Source organism: Eumetopias jubatus, unplaced genomic scaffold (genome assembly GCF_037043125.1).
Source record: "Eumetopias jubatus isolate StellerSeaLion01/CBP00866 unplaced genomic scaffold, mEumJub1_p1.0 scaffold_17, whole genome shotgun sequence".
Taxonomy (NCBI): domain Eukaryota; kingdom Metazoa; phylum Chordata; class Mammalia; order Carnivora; family Otariidae; genus Eumetopias; species Eumetopias jubatus.
This window is the reverse complement of record NW_028274823.1, coordinates 44130749-44150752: the sequence shown is the minus strand read 5'-3', so window position 1 is coordinate 44150752 and position 20004 is coordinate 44130749. Positions and strand designations below refer to the sequence as shown.

General features: G+C 50.6%; 1 protein-coding gene across 3 annotated transcripts in view; it reads right to left on the bottom strand.

Moving 5' to 3' along the window:
* The window catches only part of GRID1 (glutamate ionotropic receptor delta type subunit 1), a 711804-nt gene that overhangs the window by 465932 nt on the left and 225868 nt on the right, over window positions 1-20004 (bottom strand). The window contains exons 5-6 of one of the 3 annotated variants that reach the window (XM_088019784.1): window positions 19751-19933; window positions 14164-14166 (exon numbers count right to left, since the gene is read on the bottom strand). The exons of the other annotated variants lie outside the window; for them this stretch is intronic. Of the exons in view, the coding sequence (XP_087875910.1) occupies window positions 14164-14166; window positions 19751-19933 (186 nt within the window). The remainder of the gene's footprint in view (window positions 1-14163; window positions 14167-19750; window positions 19934-20004) is intronic. 3 annotated transcript variants of the gene reach the window in all.

The following is a 20004-nucleotide window of genomic DNA, read 5'->3' as shown; positions in this document are numbered from 1 at the left end:
AGATGGATGAGAACCGTGGCTGAGCTGGGGCGGGCGTGGGGGACGTGATGGCGGGATCTGCCACCAGGCTCCTGCTTCAAATCTCACCTCCTCCTTGCCTCCTCATGAGGATGGGCCTTTTCCACAACATAAAAGTGATGCTGAGGGAGATGAAAGACCAATTTGCACTGATACGTTTTCTAATGATCCATCATCAGAAGGAAGCGCCTCTGGGGATTGCGGACGTGAAGGTATCCTCAGAATTCTCCCCAGTCCCAGCCACGCTCAGAGCCTGGGGATCTTGGCTGAGATGTGGGCTTCACATTGGCTCACCCAAAATTTTGCACAAGTAGAAAATACACGTAGAGTTTGGGTATTCGAGGTACCACGACTCAGAGGCTCTCGCTGACACAAAGTCTTGCGAGAGACTATACCTTTGACAAGCTTCTGACTTGTCAAAGCAAGCCTTTAAGGCTCCTATTCATGCCATGTCTGCAACGATATGCACTTTCCTCCCATTCTTGCCTTCTTACAGGCCCAACCCCACAGAACAGCCAGAAGAATCACAAAAGGGGACACGGGTCATGTCATGGCCCTATAAAAATCTTCCATGGATTTTAAGTGCCGTGACTCCCCATGGCACTTAAAACCCAACTCCTCACCGGGCTGCAGAGCACGGGTGGCATACCCCCGCCCACCTCTCTCGCCTATGTGTCACCCTTTCCCCACCTCATGCTAAGCTCCAGCCACAGAGGCTTTCTTTTTCTGCTCTTCCAACCAGCCACCCTATATTCCCACCTTGAGACCTTGGCAATGGCAAAGGTCTCCCTTACAAAAGCAAGGGCTCTCACAGTCCTGACCCCACCAATCAGGTCTCAGCTCAAAAGGCAGAAAGAATGGCCATGTAGTCGAAAGTGGCTCCAGTCACTCCTTATCACCTCATCCTGTTCCCGTGGAACTCTTCACCTTTGATGTCACCTTGCTTTTGTTTCTTCCTCTTATACTCATAGTGCAGGTTCCACAGGTGAGATGTAGAGACCTCACTTGTCTTATTCCCTCCCATAGCCCAGCACCTTGCAGCATTGCAAAGTATCTGACACACAGGAGGTACTCAGTATCGATGGACTCAAGATCAGTGAGGGAGCTGGTAGGATCTGGCTTATGAAGAGGACCACAAAAGGCACACATGCTATCTTCAGATGACTGAGGGGCTGACATGGGGAAAGAAAAGTAAAACTGTCCTCTAGCCCTGGAACACGGTTCCGGGACTAACGGGCAGAAGCCACAAGACAGATTCTGCCTAACATGAAGTAGACGTTTTCTCACTGTTGAGCTACCCAAAGACAGAATAAGTTTCCTTAGTAGATGGTAAGTTCCCCATCTCTGAAGGTATGTAAGCAGAGGCCACTGCTGGAGCCCATGGACTGGGAAGATGAGCATCCTTCTAAGTTCCTGAGCCCACGAGCCATCATCAACATCCACCATGGTTTCTTCTGTCTCGGTCTTATTGCCACCAAAGGGCGATCCCCTGAGCAAGGGCAGAGACTTGCTCTGTGGCATGGCCCCACAGCACTCACACAGCACAGGACCATGGTAATGGATAAAGCACACATAACCACCAGACATGGAGGGCGGTAGATGTGCCCGACTCCCTGGAAGTGAAAGCAGGAGACTCTAGGCAGGGCCAACTCCATGAGGCCCCAGGTGGAGGCAGGCACCTTCCTGACAGAAGTGAGCCTGGGGCCTCCAGCTCCCTCCTGGAACGCAAACCTGGATAGGGAACAGGGAAGGTGGTGGAAGAGGCGGCAGTCATGAATGCGACAACTGCACTCTGATCGCTGATCTCAGGCGGTCCTCCCCACAGCCCATGAGGGGCTGACAGGACTTCCATTCCATAGACAACGAAACCCAGGCTCAGAAAGGCCAAGCTGCTTGTCCCAAGTCCAACAGTGCATCTGAGGTGCGAGGGGTTGAGCTCAGATCTAACAGACGCCACAACCTACGTCCCTGTCACTTGACCCCCCAACAGATCAGTTACTTCCCTTCCAATCAGACCTGTCCAGTTGGAAACATTCTCAAGTCATTCTGCCTTTTCCTCTCCCCATCTTCTGAGACCCTGGGGCCCCTTACATCCCCCCAGGTTGAGCCCCTCTAAACTGCACTCAGCTCCCTGTTCAACCACCCAGCCCTGGGCCCATTCAGAAGGAAGCTGGTAGAAAGAGCGAGTTCCCACAAAACCCCTCCTCCCGGCCAGGTGCAGGCACAGAGTCCCCTGCGCGTGCCACGGTCTCCTTCCCCTCACTTGCCACAGGCGCTCACGGAGGCACTCAGCTCAGATGTGCCAAAGAACCACAGCAGGACGAAGTCACATCTGCATATCCTCCCCGCCGCCCCACTCACGGGATCCAATCATGGCCCCTTATCTTCTCCACTTCCTTGGGCTTCCTAGGATGGTTCCTGAGCTTTCGTGGGGGAAACAAAACAAGGGCAGAAAGAAGGAGGGGAGGGAAAGCGAAGCAACAGCACAGATGGACTATGTGACATATCTGGAGGGTTTAGGGAGACCATGTCTAGGAAGAGACAAGGCGGAAGGGAGAGACAGAGAATGCAGATTCTAAGCAGTGTTGCTGTGAATTATGAATGGGATCCTCCAACGGTCTTCAAAGGATACCAGCAGAGAATTGCTAGGCACAACATCACTTTTCCTGGTTTTCTTCTTAATGTGACTTTACTGAGACTGGGCTGTGCGACAGCACCCGTTTCATTTGGATCACAAAGGCACGAAACACTATCTCCTGGGATAGTCCCTAGGACTTACTGTGTTGGATGTATTTAGAATTAGTCATACAAAGAAGCTTAGCTCTTCTTTTTTTTTTTTCCATCTCACAGTAGAGCCGATTGCCCCCACACCACCCCCTGCAAAAAAAAAAAAAAAAAAAGCCTTTGAATGAAAATTCTGAAACTGTAAAAGTGTCTATTTTAGTACTCAACTAGGAAAGAACCTGCAAATATATGTAAATACGTTTGATAAAATGTTTGGGTCATGTTAAAAAAAATTTTGAAGCAGATGTATAAATGAATACATGAATGAGAACCCAAAATCCTCTGTTCAGCTCATAACGTCTTAAGTCTTTTCCTGCCTATGTTTGAAATGATAACAGCTAACACTTCCTAGGTAAAAGTTTGCTCTGTGTGAGGCACCTTTTTACATGTAGCAAGTCATTTAATCTTGACAACTATCCTCGAGGTAGGCAATAACATGACCTGCGTTTTGCAGGTGAGACATTCACCTTAGGTCCCACCGTCAGTGAGTGGTAGAGCCAGAATGCCAACTCAGGAAGACAGCTCCAGACCCATTGCTTAGACACTCTACTAATCTGTGCAGAGATCAGCTTGCTGGCCAAAAGGGACTTACAGAGCCAGCTACCGCCCCACACAGGGTCAGCCCCATCCCAGCCACTCCCAGAGGAAGGAGCCTGTGGGCTGTTACCCTGAGAGGCCAAAACGTGTGCATATCTTCTAACAGCTTCAGGATAAATCACAGAAAAACCAACCAAATACAGTTGTTGCCTCCTTGGCTATAATCAGTAAGTACTCACAAAATTTTATTTCATAGCAACACAACAAAACAAGAGGAAAAATAGGTGTTTGGAAAGGACTGAGCCTCCAATATTGAGACGGAGGCATGTCTGTATTGCCTCTCTGCCCCCCCCCAGATTCTATCATGTAAATGCCCCAAAGCAACAATGCTGCTCTCTTGCCTTCTCCCCAAAAGAGTACTTAGGGAAGAGCCCCAAGGTCAACATGTAAAAGTGCTTGTGGGTTTGACCTGAATTGAACTAAGTTGGATTGAATGGCCTTCCCTACTTTGTGGGGAGAGGAACACAGACAAGGCCAAGTGGTCAGGAGCTACGGCTCATGGAGAGGAGGCTGAGCCTCACTCACCTGGGAGGCCCAGGCTGAGGCTCACATCATCCATCCACCAGCCATCAGACTGTCCCTTGGAGCTAGGCCCAGAGGGGCACAGGTGGCCCAAAGAATGAAAGAATGATTCTCAAGGGAACTTTGAGTCTTCTACTGCCCTGTCCACCATCAACCCCACAGGCCACAACTAGCTCATGTTCCCTTCAGAAAGAGAATTGGAATTTCCTGTGCCAAAGAATTCCAAATAATCTATATAGATACTCCACCCTCAAGGAGGTAGAACACAGCCCCCTATTCCTTCAGAAGTGTGGGCTGCACATAGTGACATCTTTCCAAAGAGAACAGTACAGAAAAGGGAAAACATAACCTTAAAGCAGACAAACTTGACAAACGCTACCTCGGCCCGGTAGTCAAGGTCAACATCAACGGTGATCAGTCATGTTGATAGCACGCACCCTTGATATGAAATGATGAGAATGGCAATTTACCTTTGTGGTCTTTCTTCCCAAAACCCATAATCCCAGTCTAATCATGAGGAAATATCAGATAAATCCCAATGGAGGGGTATTCTCCAAAATACCTGACCAGGCCTCCTCAAAACTGTTAAGGTCATCAAAAGCAAGGAAAGTCTGAGAAACTGTCACAACCAAGAGGGGCCTACGGTGGCAGGATGACTAATGTATTGTGAGGTCCTGGATGGGATCCTGGAGCAAAAAAAGCACAGTAGGTAAAAACAAAGGAAATCTGAATAAAGCCTGAACTGTAGTTAACAAAAAAATGTATCAATAACGTCATGGATGCTGACACATGCACCACACTAACGTAAATGCTCAGACTGGGGGGACTGGGTGTGATGTATATGAGAACTCTCTGTGCCGGCTTCGCAATTTGTCTGTAAATCAAAAACTATTCTAAAATTGAAAGTTTATTTTTAAGAATTGGACTCTCATCCTGAGTTCTATAGACTGTGCTTCCAAAACAGTCCTCAAAAGGGTTTCCTTCTCCCCAGTTATCCCCGACTCCCTCAGTGCTACGTCAACACTCACCCAAATATTGGCACCACCCTCCCTCCCTGGCCCCAGGCCCGCCATCCAATCCATCACACTCCCCAGGCCAGTTGCTTTGGCAACGCAGAGGTGCGGAGGCACACCCATGTGGCAATGGCTCCCTCTGTCTTCAGGATCGCTCCCGATCCCTAGCATGGAATGCAGTGTCCTTTCATAGCCTTGCCCCTATTCCTTGACGTCCCTCTTGTTTGTTTTTTTAGCATTTTTTTTAATTGAAGGATAGCTGACACATGGTGTTACATTAGTTTCAAGTGTACAACACAGTGAGTCAACAACTCAATAGGTTTTGCTATGCTCACAAGTGTAGCTGCCATCTGTCATCACACAAAGCTATTATAATACCATTGGCCATATTCCCCATGATGTTCCTTTTATCCCCGTGATTTATTCATTCCATAACTGGAAGCCTGTACCTCCCACTCCCCTACACCCCTTTTGCCCATTCCCCTGACCCCCCTCCCCTCTGGTAACCATCAGTTGTATTTATGGGTCTCTTTCTGCTTTCTGTTTTGTTTATTTTAGCTTCTACATATAAGTGAAATCATATGGTATTTGTCTTTCTCTGACTTATTTCATGTAGCATAATACCCTCTAGATTCATCCATTTTGTTGCAAATGGAAAGATTTCATTCTCTTTCATGGCTAAGTAATAGTCCATTACACACACACACACACACACACACACACACACACACACACACACCCAACATCTTCCTTATCCATTCATCTATCGATGGACACTTTGGTTGCTTCCGTATCTTGGCTATTGTAAATAATGCTGCCACAAGCACGGGGTACATATATCTCTTTGAATTATTTTTGTTTTCCTTGGATAAATATCCAGTAGTGCAATTATTTCTATTTCTAATTTCTTTGAGGAAACTCCATACTATTTTCCACAGTGGCTACACTAGTTTGCATTCCCACCAACAATGCACGAGGGTTCCTTTATTCTCCACATCATCAGCAACGTTTGTTATTTCTGGGCTTTTTAAGTCTAGCCATTCTGACAGGTGTGAAGTGATACTTCATTGTGATTTTGATTTGCATTTCCCTGATGATCAGTAATGTTGAACATCTTTTCCTGTGTCTGTTGGCCATCTGGATGTCTTCTTTGGGAAAAAAAAATATTCAGGACCTCTGCCCATTTTTCAATTGGATTATTTGGGGGGGGGTTGGTATTGAGTTGTATAAGTTCTTTATTTGTTTTGGACATAAATCCCCTAGGAGAGATACCATTTGCAAATAACTTCTCTTGTTCGGTAAATTACCTTTTTGTTTTGTTGATGGTCTCCTTTGTGATGCTTTTACATGCCTCTCTCTGGATGGTGCCATAGCAAAACATCAATGGCTTTTTCCAAAAACAAAAAACCTTATTCCCCAGCTCTCCTGTGCATCCCTTCCATGTTCCTGCATTTGCTGGTCCCTCCCCTGGGACGGCCTCCCCTCACTGTTTTCCCTGGCTGACTTGTGCCTGTCCTTCAAGACTTAGCTCAGACACGGCTTCCTACAGAAAGCCTTCCTTCACCCCAGGATGGATGTGTTGGCTTTGGTGGGCACCCCAATAATCCCTACATTACACCTAGCCCCCACTGTCGATGCTTGCCTACTTGCCATGAGGACGGGCACAATGCTCTCACCGTGTATCTCTGATGCAATCTCTACCAAATGCTTATTTAAGGATGAGTAAGTCCCTAGAGGAAAAAGATGAGGTGAAAAATCATAAGCAGCAACCAAACCTTTTGTTCCTAGGTATTAAATTACGAATTCTACTCTTCAGAACTCCATTATTCTCACTAGAGTCCCATATAACCACATTCCATTATATGGCAATGTAATGGATTACTAGATTTAATTATAACAGGATAATTAATGTCAAGGTATTGCCCGTTTGGACATAAATATTAAATATTACATTCAGTGTAACTATTCTCTAACTGTGTGCTTACCGGGCTTAGAAACACCAGTTTTTTATGAGAAGTGCCTTTGTCATGAGGGAAGCGACACCAAGGAGAACACCTGGTTTGCAGGCTGCCACTGTCGTCGAGGCGGCATGCCTCCTTCCTGGCTTGAGGTTGGGCTCCCAGCATCCCTGACCCTGAGATGGGCTCCATCTCTCACACACCCCAGTGCAGACCACCATATCTTGCCTTGCTCTGGCTAAGCCGAGGTCCTTAGGCAGAGGAATTTCTCAAGGGATCTGTCCAGGCCAATTGGAAGGTCCCTGAGTCACATATCCCTTCATGACCTCATTTTCCCTCCAAAACAGGGAGGAAGAGCAACCACGAGGAGTGAGGGACTCTCAGAGGCGATGACAAGGCAGAGACAGCACAGCCCAAGTCAGGGTGGTGCTATGCTTGCTGTGGAACAGGAAGGCCCCACCTTGGGACTCCACCCTTCTAGCATGCCCTCTCCTCCAGCCACCTCACAAACCTGGCTGGGGTTCCTGCCTTACAGTGACTGGGATTTCATTCTGTGCCTTGATAAAAACACTGCCTCCTGTCCGTCACCTTTAGGCCACTCTCAAATGGTAGGACCATGAACGTCCACAAAAGCCAAACAGAGGATGCTGTACCCCACCCTAGCCCCTCTCTCACCCTGGATCCAGCCAGGACTCTGGAACAGGTAAGTTGAAGCCTCCTCTAGCTCTCTGGAGCACTTATACCAGAGCCCTGGGCAGCCATGTAAGAAATCCTGCCACCCTAAGGCCACCCTGCTGTGAGGAAGCTCAAACTAGCATATTGAGACAAACCACATGAAGAGGGAGAGATGCCCAGCCAGTGTCCAGCTTCTCCAGCCCCTCTCTCTTCCAGATCCAGCCACCATATGACTGACTGCAACTGCCTGATGGACTCTGAGCCAAAACCAACAAGCTGAGCCCTTACCAAAATTTTGATCCACAAAAAACATGAGAGATAGTAAAAATTATTTTTGTTTTAAGCCACTTATCACACAGCAGTGGATAAGCAGAGCAAAGGTCCAACCTCAGAGCTGCAGCAGTGAACAAACAGCTCTCAGATCCTTCTTCCAGGAGCCAACTTGACTTCAGCTTCCTACACAGCCTTGGTCCTGCCGTGGGACAGAAGGATGTTCTGTCCCTTCCCCGAGGTGCGAATGCTCCTGGTGCAAACATCCCCCTGAAACAGTCATTCACACCCCATAACCACAGCCCCAACAACCACAGGGATCCCCGGGCCCATTTCACCCCACACAGCAGCGACTCCCTGTCCCTAACCTCACTTTCAGCCTTCAAATCAGACACAAAATAAAAACTGCCTTTGAACACTCTATGATGGGGTAAGACCTCTGGGTTACTCATGTCTCCGAGTAAGACAAAGATGATGCCAAAGGCAGTGATTCTAATGAGAAGCACAAGCTGCATCATCATCATCATCATCACTATCATCATCGTCATACCCACTATCATCCTCGCCATCATCACTGTCATTATCATCACCCTCACCATCACCACCACTACCCCTAACACCATCACCATCATCACTATAACTAGCACCATCATAGCCATCATCAGCATCAGCATCACCATCACTGTCATCATCATCACCCCCACCATCACCATCATCACCATAACTAGCACCATCATAGCCATCATCAGCATCAGCATCACCACCATCACTGGCATCATCATCACCCCCCATCATCACCATCGCCACCACCATTCAGCAGCATCACCATTGCCACCACAGCCATCACCACAGTAATACCAGGGATATGCACTGAGTACTCACTACGTACCAGAAACTGCCCTAGGCCCTTCAAGTTCACCATCTTGTCAAATTCTCATCACATCCTCATGATCTGGTTCTACCTATGAGCTACTATCCCCACCTTAGAGATGAGAAAACAAAGGATTGGGGCAGTTTTATAATGTGCCCATAGCCACCAGCCATAAAGGCAGTGCTAGGATTCTAACCTCAAATGCACTAACTCCAAAGGCCATGCACAATCTTATTTGCCCTGGCTCCTCTCCCCTCAAGCCCATTCCATGGCTCCTCATCCTGAGTTTCTTTAGAAATATCCCACTGGATGGGGCGTGTGGGTGCCTCAGTTCGTTGGGCATCCGACTCTTGATTTTGGCTCAGGTTACGATGTCGGGATTGTGAGATCAAGCCCCATGTCGGGCTCCATGCTTAGTGTGGAGTCTACTTGGGATTCTCTCTCTCCCTCTCCCTCTGTCCCTCCCCCCTGCACCAAGAAAAAAAAAAGAAAAGAAGTATTCCATTGGAGACCCCAGGTCCCCAAGTACAACCCTGTAGTGCCTCAGTCTCTGCACCTGGAAAATGGGAGTGGTGACAACAGCCTAGCTCTGGACCGAGCATTAGACCAGAGTGAGGGGCACTGTGTCATGGGAGGGAACAGGGCGCTGTCATTCACTAAGCACCTACTCTAGGTCCGACAATACTAGGCACTTGCCCCACACATTGTCTATTTTGAACTTCACCACAACGCTGGGGGTAGGCAGGGGTAAGCTTCCCTGTTTTGTCAGGGAGCTCAGATTCAGACAGTGAGTCCAGCTGTGTAACTTCCAAGCCCTTACTCCTTCTGTTGCCCCAGCGTGCCACACGCCAAAGCCCCAACCTGACCCCATGAGAGCAGCAGAGTTGTTCTCTGCACATTCTCTTAGAGTCATTAACGAGCCAGGGATGTGTTTGCTCTGCATTTCCTGGGGCAGGTAGCCATTCTGGCTGGGGCTCTTCTCCCTGAGAGAAACCACACACAAGTGGAAGAGAGACGCACAGCCCTGGACCAGATTGTCCCTGCTCAGCCTCTCCCTGGCTCCAGAGCCCAGTCTGGGTGCCCAGCTAGCTTATTATGCAACTTCCCTTCTTTTGGAAGCTAAAACTTGCCAGATTTGAAAGGACACCTCCCTTCACAGAAAGAAAAAGTTATGATTTTTTGGTATGTGGCCACTGAATTAAATGTGCAAACAGCATTCCCCATTACACAGAAAAAAGGACTTTTTCCCACCTTTTATTTGCCTCTCCAGTTTCCCACTATACCTAAGCCATAGTCATGGCCCCTGAGGAGACTATGGGACTGGCCCCGTGGGCTGCCCCTGGGGGTCTGAGCACCTGGGGAGCTGCAGCTGGGTGTGGAACGGGGCAGTGGGGGATGGGTGGGAGGCAAGGTAGAGCAGCCTAGAGGGCTTCGTCCCAGCCCACTGCAGCTTTTCAGCATCCTCCCCACCGTGGGCTGGGCAGGGTTGAGTCCAGAGTCCAGAACTAGGCCTCGAGGCAGCAGAGCAAAGGGACCCAGACCATGCGCCATGCCAGGCCTGCCTACCTGCCCCCCAACAGCGCAAGTCCCCTGGGGCCTGGAATGAGTGGCAGGAATGGGATTGGAATCCATGGGTCACAGCAGGAGAAGGGGAACCACCCAAGTCTATCCTGTCCATCACAGCCATCCTCACCATCGCCACCACGTCAGCAGCATCACGATCCCAAACCCAGACAGTGGAGGTCACAGCTGTGGCCACACGGTCATGGCCTAGAACCTACAGGTGATGGCTGAGGGCCAGGGCGGGGAGGAGCCACAGCTGGGAGCAGCAAAGGGTGGGACACATGCACAAACTGTCCCCCGTCCTACAAACACACGCACACAACATACGGCAGTCCAAATGCCTTTACCTATTGGCACAAATGCAAACGAACGCAAGCCCACGGGTGGCGAGGCCTGCACTGGGCTCTGCAGCTGTCCTCCCCGACTCCCATTAGGGAGCTGAGGAAACTTAGCTGTGGTTGGGTCAGTTTTTGTTGCTGCTTGCCTGAATCCCCTGGTGAAGGACAGAGGAAAGACGGTTCTGCAAAGGGCATGTCCTCTCAGCCCTTCCAGAAGGAGAGTCCTGGGAGCAGCAAGGCAGTCCGTCCCACTGTCACATACATTAATAACATGCAAAGCTCTTTAGGCTGATTGCTTGCTGCTCGCAGGAAGCTGCCGTGGGCGGCTGCCAGGAGGCTGTGCTCACCCCTGAGAACTCGCTGAGTGAGACATGAAGCAGGGGCCCGCCTGATTTCCCACAGCAAGGGCCCATGCAGGGAGTCCCGAATGAGGCCGCCCACCTGGGGCCCTGTGCCCTCCCTGTGGCCCCAGCAAGAAGAGGGGGCAGAGGGAGCACCTCCCCGCCAAGTAGCCCTGCTCAGCTCCACATACATCGGCTCCCTGTGGCCTGACAACTATGATCTACCATTTCCTTAGACTTTCCATGTCCCTGAGCTACTTCCTGTAGAGCCAAAGAATGGCAGAGAGGACACCTTTACCCTAGTCCCTTTCCAGATCTTGCTGCTGACCTGCTCACAAACCTTCCCATTAGAGTGAAACCAAGTCCAAAGTCCTACAATGGCCTATGAGGCCTTCTGGGCTCTGACCTCAGGCCCCTTCCCATGTTCCCTTTCCACCACTCTCCCCCTGGCTTGCTCTGTGCCAGGCACACCCTCCTCCTCATGGATCCTCTGGCATGCCAAGCTCATTCCACCCTCAAGACCCTTGCACATGCTACTCCATCTGCTGAAATCGCTCTGTAGCCAGATCTTGCTTGACGGGCCCTTCTGGTCTCTTCACAAATACCTCCTGGTCTCTCCGCAAACACGTGGTCGCACCATCTCTGACCACCACATCTAAAATGACATCCCCACCTAACCACTCTCTTCTTACCTTGCTTTGTCTTTCTTCATGGAGGTTATCACTACCTCAGTTACTTTGACTTTATTCATTTATTTATTTAGTGACCACCCCCTGCCTCCACCAGAATGTCAACTCCTTGAAGTCAGGGACCTTGTCTGTCTCAGACACTTGGTATCCCCAGTACCTACAGTAGGGCCTGATTCACATTAGCTCCTCAATGAATATTTGATCCATTTGAAGACAAGCAAACTGAGACCTGGACAGGCACTGGTCTGTAGGGTGCAGCCTCCCAGGCAAGCATGGGCTGGGCTGGGCTCGGAGATTTACTGCCTTGGGCTGTAGGCTCCCTTCCTGTTCTTCTAAACCATATCTCACTCGAAAAGAAGGGACCAACCTTACCTCTCAGGTGCTTCCCCAGTGCTCAGAAAGGGCCCGGCAGAGTAGGTGCTCAGTGAATCACCAAGTCCACCAGCCAGGCCTTTAAGAAATTGCCCAGTACCCCTTATCAGACTCAGTCTGATACTGAGTATCAGTATACTGAGACTCAGACTCTCTCCACAGCCCTGGAAAGCTAGAACACCCCTAAACAGAAAGCTACCCTCCCCGGGACAAGGAACCAGCAGGAGCACTGTGGAGCACTGTGAGGGGCACGGATCAAAACCCAACGATGACCCTGTGTCTAAAGAGTTGACCTCCACGTGCTGAAAAACCAAGATCTTCCAGTAAATACAAAGAAGGGTCCTAAGGCAGGTCAGCAACACCCTGGCACCAACCAGCAGGGACAAGAATACTAGCTACACAGAAAATGAGGGGGGTGCCTGGAGGATCCAGGAGAGAAACAGGCACTCTCAGGGAACACTGCAGTAAGGATGACTGCCAGTGCCTAGTGAGAAAGCCCTGGAAGAAGAGAATGGGGCTCCCTCCATGCCATTCCCATATTTAATATGCTTAAGTTGATGGTGTATTAAGCCATAAATCAGATGTTGCCACTCAACGGTCTGCAAGCCTTATCGGCCCTGATACAGGCAGAGGTGGCCAACAGAGAGCTTAGAATTTTTGTCATTAGTTGCCAGCATATAAAAATTAAGAGATTTAGCAGGAAAGTCCAGATTTCTGGCTCCTTTTGAGACACAGAACACACTGGCCATACCAGGCCTTCACTTGGGAACCTCAGGGGAGCCTGCCTGACTGTTCCCTTCAGGGAAGGATGGGCCCCCCCAGGCACCCACACTTGCTATACTGCTGGCCCTTCTTCCAGCCCACGTGCACTACACTGTAATATTCCTGCCTGGCTGTCGTGGCCCTCCAGATCTGTGACTTCGCTGTACCTGGCTGGCGTTCCAAAGGGAGGCTTTAGCCATTCTTTTTTTTTTTTTTTTTAAGATTTTTATTTATTTATTTATTTATTTGAAAGACAGCGAGAGAGGGAGAGAAAGCACAGAGGGAGAGGGAGAGGCAGGCTCCACCGAGCAGGGAGCCCGATGTGGGACTCAATCCCTGGACCCTGGGATCATGACCCGAGCCGAAGGCAGATGCTTAACCGACTGAGCCACCCAGGTGCCCCGGCTTTAGCCATTCTTATCTGATCCTCCGGTTGTCTTCAAAAGCCCCAAGTTACCCAATACCCAAGAGTGGTTCACGTGGTTACATGGACTGGATGGACCCATGGGGCCACTGCAGAGCAGCAAGAGAACAACAGACACACAGCTCCCTTGCCCACCCCGTGGGCCCTGCTAGCCATGGAGTTGTCTCCAACTGGGTGCTCACAGCTGGGCACCAGTTCTCTGGCTCGTGGTTCTTCCCGAGGGTGAGTGTTCCCTCCAGTTAAGCTTGCTAGCTCTTTAGGAGCAGGGCCCATGTCTTTCCCCCCCAACGAACTCGGTGCAAGGGGTCCAGGGAAAGGGTTCCATTCATTGTGTCTTGGTGATGGCTGGCCACCCGACAGGCTGAGAAAGGAGGGTTCCTCATCCCAAAAGTAACTCTGCAGGCAGAAAGCACCAGCAGCTCTTCCTCCTTCTGTCAGCCCAGCCACCAGCAGCCCTGAGAAGCCACCAGTCGCTGTGCCTGCTTGGACAGGCGAGCAAGAGCCCAGATGAGAGGCGCCCTGGGCGCTCCCGCCTGCTCCTGGGCAGGACCTGCACGTGCCCAGCCAGCACAGGGAGCCATGGGGGCGGGGGCGGGGGGGTGCACTGAGAGGCCCCTTGCATCCCCATCCCCCCCCATGTATTCTGACATCTCTACAGCCAAGTGCTGGGATGAGAGGCCAGGCCTCAATCCCAGCTACCCTGGCTAAGGGCTGTGAGCATCTTGTCACGTTTTGCTAGCACCATCCCCTACCACCCAGGGTGCACCCTGCATCCGGTTTTCCTCACCTGGTTCTGGAAGCTATGCTTTCCCACAGAGAGCGCTCGGGGCGCCGTCCCACCAGACTGGCCATAGCACGGCTCCTCGGAGCCACTAACACATCTGCCCTCGACCACAGCAGCACAGGCTGGTTCTACAATCTCAGCCAGACACTCTGCACAGACGCAGTAACAAAGCCACCATTCACAGACTACAGCACTGCCCTGGCCATTCTCGGGGGCTTTATCTCATTTAAATCCCACAGCAACCCTCAGGGAAAGTAGTATTATCCCAGTCTACAGACAGGTAAATAGGCTCAAAAAGATGGCGCCAGCAGGGAGCTGGGGCCTGACTGTGTCTCCAGAGGCAATACCCTTCCTCCATGTTACCAGCAGCCCTCACCCCTGAGAAAGCACCCCTGTGCCCCCGCCTAAGCAGCTAAAGTTGTCAGATTTCCTCTGCAAGGAAAGGGATCAGTGGGGTGTGGGAAGGAGGAGGGAGAAAAAGGGAACACACTCAGGTCTTCTGCCCCATCCCTTGTGGCCAAAACTAAAGTAGTTCCCGTCCTGCCATATGGTAGGAGCCCAACCTCTGCACTCCACACCTGCCAGGGTACCAGGCCTTTGTGGATGGAGCTGGGTGAGATGCATGCATGTTTCTCCTGCTACCCGTTTTCCTCAACATCCCACTTCCATCTGGTTCTTTCCTCCCATACCTTCACACAGCTCTGTCACAGCAACTTCTTTCTCCCCAATCTCCATGGCTCCAATTGTGCCCTTGTCCCTGGCTTTCTGCCTGACACCGCTCATGGACGCAGATACTGAAGACATGCAAGTAACACGCTGCGGGGAGGGAGACGCTACAGCAAACAGCTGAGCAATGAGCATCAGACACGCCTGTTAATAGTCCATCAACCATGCCCACTTCTCTCCTTTGGTCAATCGACCCAGCAGCAGGTCACCATGAGAATCCCTAATGTCAACCACTAGTGTGTTTCAAACTTGGGAACGTTGACCTAGCCTGGAGTCAAGAAGATTTTTCATTTTTCTCGATGCTCTAAGGGCTCCGTATCCTTAAATTTTCTAAGACTTATCTGTCTCCCTGTCTATACAACAGTTACTGGGAAACCTGGGGTGGCCAGGCCTATCAAGGAGAGAAAAGAGGAGACCTGTACTCAAGAACGTTCCTCATGCTTAATTCTTAGAGGAACCTTGTGGGTCAAGTATCATTTTAAATCCCCTGTACAGATGGGGAAGCAAAGCTCAGGAAGCTGCAGAGTGAGGACATGGGACCTGAACCAGGTCTGTCTGGAACTCGGCCCCATTGACCACACCACAGAAGGGTTAAGTAAATGCCCTCAGACTCTCTGGTGACCTTGGAGTCTCATGGAAGCTGCTCTTCTGGTTACCAAGGAGGGAGGTACAGGCAGCCCATGCACCCCCTCATACTCTCTGCAGGTGTGTTGGCAGAGACAGGACGGTGGGGTCCAGGGGGGTGGCCTGTGTTCCCCAGATGCTCTCTCAAAGGTGCCCAGTCCACCTTCCCCCATCCCACCTGCTCTTCAATGGCGATGTTCATCAAGTCCCACCTTTTGTCATGTTCTGGGAGGAAAATGGGCTTCCCTTGATCTGTCAAGGACAACCAGTTCCCAATGGCATGTAGTGGAACAGAGCCGGGCTGTAAGTCAAGGAGTTCTGAACTCACATCCCAGCTGTGCCACTAGACCTGGGAGCATGAGCAGGTCCCTAAACCCCCAGTTTCCAATGCTCTGTAACAGCCCTTCCTTCCTAGCATTGTGGAGATGAGGTGAGTCAGGGGGTCTGCATAAGCACACTTGGTAACTAAAGGTCTGTTCCATCTCTCCCTCTGGTCCACAACCCTCTCCTTACCACATTCACCCCAAAGTTGAGGCAGCTTGAAACAAAGTAGGAGAAAGGAGGTATGTGGTCCCCATCACCCACAGAGCTGCGGGACACCTGCTTGCTCCTGGGAAGCTCATCTGCCCACTGGGGCACAGCAGACAGATTAAAAACAGCCCCAACTCACCCCCCAGTAGTGTACCTACCCCCTTTGCAACGTGCCTTTGCACTTCCCTCACGAGGAGTTTCCCAGGAGGCTCCCTCCCCTGCCCCTTAAATCTGGGCTGACCTCTTGGCTTGCTTTGGCCAAGAGATACACAGAAGCAACAAGACACCAGGACTGAGCCCAGGCCTCGAGTGGCCCAGAGCACTTGCATTTGCCCCTTGGAACTCTGCTGCTGTCATATGAGTAACTGTGGGCTAGCGTGTGTGATGATGAGAGGCCCGCGGCCTGGTCACCCCGTCACCCTAACACACAGCCAGCCACCTGCTCTCCTAACCAGCCAGCTGCAGCTGAATGGCCAGCTGACCACAGAGGCGTCCACAAGCCCAGACAGGATCAGCTGTGTCTGACCCAGGTCTGCTGGCTGTGAGACTGATGAGTAACAACAAAGGCTCATTGTTTCACGACACGGAGCTCTGGGGGGATTGTTACGCCGCATCAGCTAACTGATGCAGAGGCCTTCTCGCCTCCAAGCAGACGGGCAGCTTGGGCACAGGTGGCAGGGGACGAAGGCCAAGTTCTTGATGGCACCAAGCGAAGGCCCCATGTGGGAGCATGCAGGGGATGGCAACAGATGTGGGCTGCACAGCACCGAGAGCTTCTCTGAGATGAATCAAGGCAACTGGGATAACCTCGCCTCACCTCTGCCTCTCTTGATGTGGCTCAGCCTTCCTCCGGCTTCCTGCAGCGCTGGGGAGATTCTGCTGCTGCTTCCCCACTGGGCTCCCCTCCTCAGCCCTTCAGTCAAAAAATGAGCTGACTCACCACCTCGGGGGAGGCCCCCCAAGCTGAACATCCTCTGGGATCCAGGAGCAGAAAGGGTAACTGAGTCATTCCGCTGCTGCAGGCTGTTTCCCTTTGTCAACGCCTATTTCTCAGGCCTGCTGGCTCCCCAGCCAAAGGGGCTACTGCTGATAAGCCACAGAGATGCCCACAGGGAGGAAGTGACACTTTGCTGGCTATTTAATGGCCCACGAAGGAAGGGAAGAACACCAGGTGTCTCCAGGCCCACGCCTCAGGTTCACGATCTCACTCTTTGACCCCAGGAAGGAGCAGACAGTCCTCCTAGTCAGCCAAGGAAGACCTTCCTGAGCCCCAGGAACGGGGTGACATAATTCAAGATGCAACTCAAAATAGAAACAGCATTCAACCAGAAAACAACCAGAAGACCCAGCAACATTCAAGCATTTTCCCTTGATGAGGGCTTGGATGCTCCTTTGAAATATTAAAAATCAAACATTAAATTCTTTCAAAACACCGGCTTACTCGGGTGCCCCTGCTTGGCCAGAGCATCAAGAATGTGTTTGGTCGCCCCACTGGGCAATGCAGCTTCTACAAAATGTTTGCGCACACGTGAGGCAAAGGTCACAGCTCCTGGGATTCCACCCTTTACCCACTCGTGTGTCAACCATCATCCACAGGCTCTGAAAAGGTGATTCAGAAAGATGAACATGTCCCAGTGCCTGCCCTCACATGTTCCTACGTCCCATGGGGAGGGGAGTACAAAGAGTCACCGCACAAGTGGTGGGTACCATGCAGGCCCTGGGATGATGGGGGCGATGGAGGTGTGCTCAGAATGTGGCAGGTCCCACAGGGAGGGAACCCACGAAGGCCTCCCCACCATGCACAGGGGGATTTGCAAGGATTGAGGGACAGAGAAGGAAGGGGACAGTGGCCATGTAAAGTCTCTGTTCCCTTCCCCATCTCAGCCAGGCCCCAAGTCTCAGTTGCCTTGAGCATCCCTGAGCTCCGAACCTACCAGAACAAACTCAACACAATATCTCTTCCTCATGAGCTCATGTCTAAGAATTTCTAAGGGGAAAAAATGAATTTCTCAGACTCATAGCACTTTTGCTGAAGTACTAAGGCTTTAAAATCCGTAAACAGTAGGATATAATTAAATGTAAATGCAGGGTCACATTTAAAAATTAATCTTCTATAATTAATTAGTAATTTAAAATATTCTGGTAAATGATACTTAAATGGCACAGAATTATCCTAGCTCTGAGTGATAAAGTCGCCTGCTGAAGATTTACCATGTTGGAGTAAGAAATATTTGCATATATCATGTGGGACAACAGAACACTGAGATTACTTAATTTTCCCTTGCTATAAATGTAGTAAAAAGCACAGTCTTTATATTCAAATTGTGGGAGCAAACTCACTCATTGCAGCAAACTCTGAGAAGCAATTGATTCAAAGCCAGGAGCTAACCCAGGTTGTGCTTCTAGTAAAGATTAAACTGGCCTCCAGCCACACTCCTTGCCTGGGAAGCCAGTCTGGACAGGGGTGAGGAGGGATATCGGGAGTGGCCCTTTCCACCTCTGTCCTTTCTATTCACCTGTTCCTGGCAATCTGAGTGAAAGGTGACCCCCACTTCCAGAGCAATGGGGAGCTGTCCTACCCATAGGCTGTTCCCCTCACTGTTTTTTCTCCCACCCTTCTTGCCGCAATAAGAGATCACTGATATCCGTCTAACTGCAAAGGTAACTGCCATGTCTTTCCCAACATTGCGATGCCTTCCCCAGACTGCTCTGACACCAGCAATGCCTTTATCCTGGTGTGTGTGTGTGTGTGTGTGTGTGTGTGTGTGTGTGTGTGTGTGTGTGTGTGTGCATGTGCATATCTAGTGTAGGTCTGCACAGGGTGGTGGGGGGGGTGTCCCTGTTAGACTGTGTTCATCTGAGGGTCTGCTTATACCAGCTATTTGGCTGGTTAGCAGCCTGTGTATGTGTGTATGTGTGTCTGTGTGTATGTATGTGTATGTATGTGCACACATGTCCAGTCTCCCATACCAACATGCCCTGCTGCTTATGGTCAATCCTCTCTACACACTGCTCTCCCCTACCCTGTGCCAAAGCTGGGTCTGGGAATGTCCCACCCACAGGAGCAGCCACTCCCGTTTGCTGACCCACCCAGGCCAAAGGCAGGGTTCTTAAGGAAACTTAAGCCTTCCCAAAAGCAGTTTTAAGACCAAAGCTTTTGCTGACAGGCTGGCCAAGGGCTTGAAGACAAGCTGAAAGGCAATCAAGGCACACACAAGAAAACCTAGCTTCGAGCTCTTTCTATTGGAAGGGAGAAATATAAAATCTCCACGCATTTATTCCCTCAGCAGCCACTGTGGGCCAGCCTTGTGCCGCTCTTGGAAGATACAAAGGTGGACGCCACCCTGTCCCTGTCCATGAGGGGTTCACTTTCTTGTGGGATGGACAGGTTGCCCAATATCTATAGGCCGCACAGAGTTGGATGGTGCTCAGGCTGCAGGGCCCTGGCAGGCTGCTCTGTCTGCCTCATGAACCATGAGCAAGGAGTGGCAACTCTTCTCCATAAAGCACATAAATGTTCCAAATAGTTCAAGTTTTCTACTCTTTCCAGCAAAACAAAAGAGGCAGAGTGGGAAAGGAGAGGAAGAAACAAAGAGGATACAGAAAGGAAAGAGGGAAGCCTAGATACAACTAGAGACAGGGGCACAAAAATGACAAGTGAGAGTTCTAGGGTGCCTCCCACCCCATGCCTAGAGGAGGCCTCGGTGGATGAGAGACCCAGGGCGTGAACACTCAGCCAGCCACTAGGAATGCCCAGCAGGAATGTGGTCATGGTATGTAGCCACAATAGTCTACGTCATGTCAGGTCTCCATGAGGAGACACCACCTCTGTGTCCCCAACCAGTACTTTATATGGTTCCTGGTCTGTAGTAGGCACCCAATCTGTACTAAATGAATGGGTGGGTGGATGGATGGAAGGATGGAAGGACAGATCGATAGATGGATGCACGGACAAACAGAAGGACACAGGGACAGATAATGGACAGATGGATGGAATCTCCTCCAGGAAGATGAGATGAAGCCCAGGGCCAAAACTGAGTGTTCACTGGAGGTCTCGTCATCAAATCCAGCCTGAAGGAGAAAGAAGAGTAAGACATACGTAACCCTCTCAGCACTGGAGCCATGGTTATGGAGTGCACTGT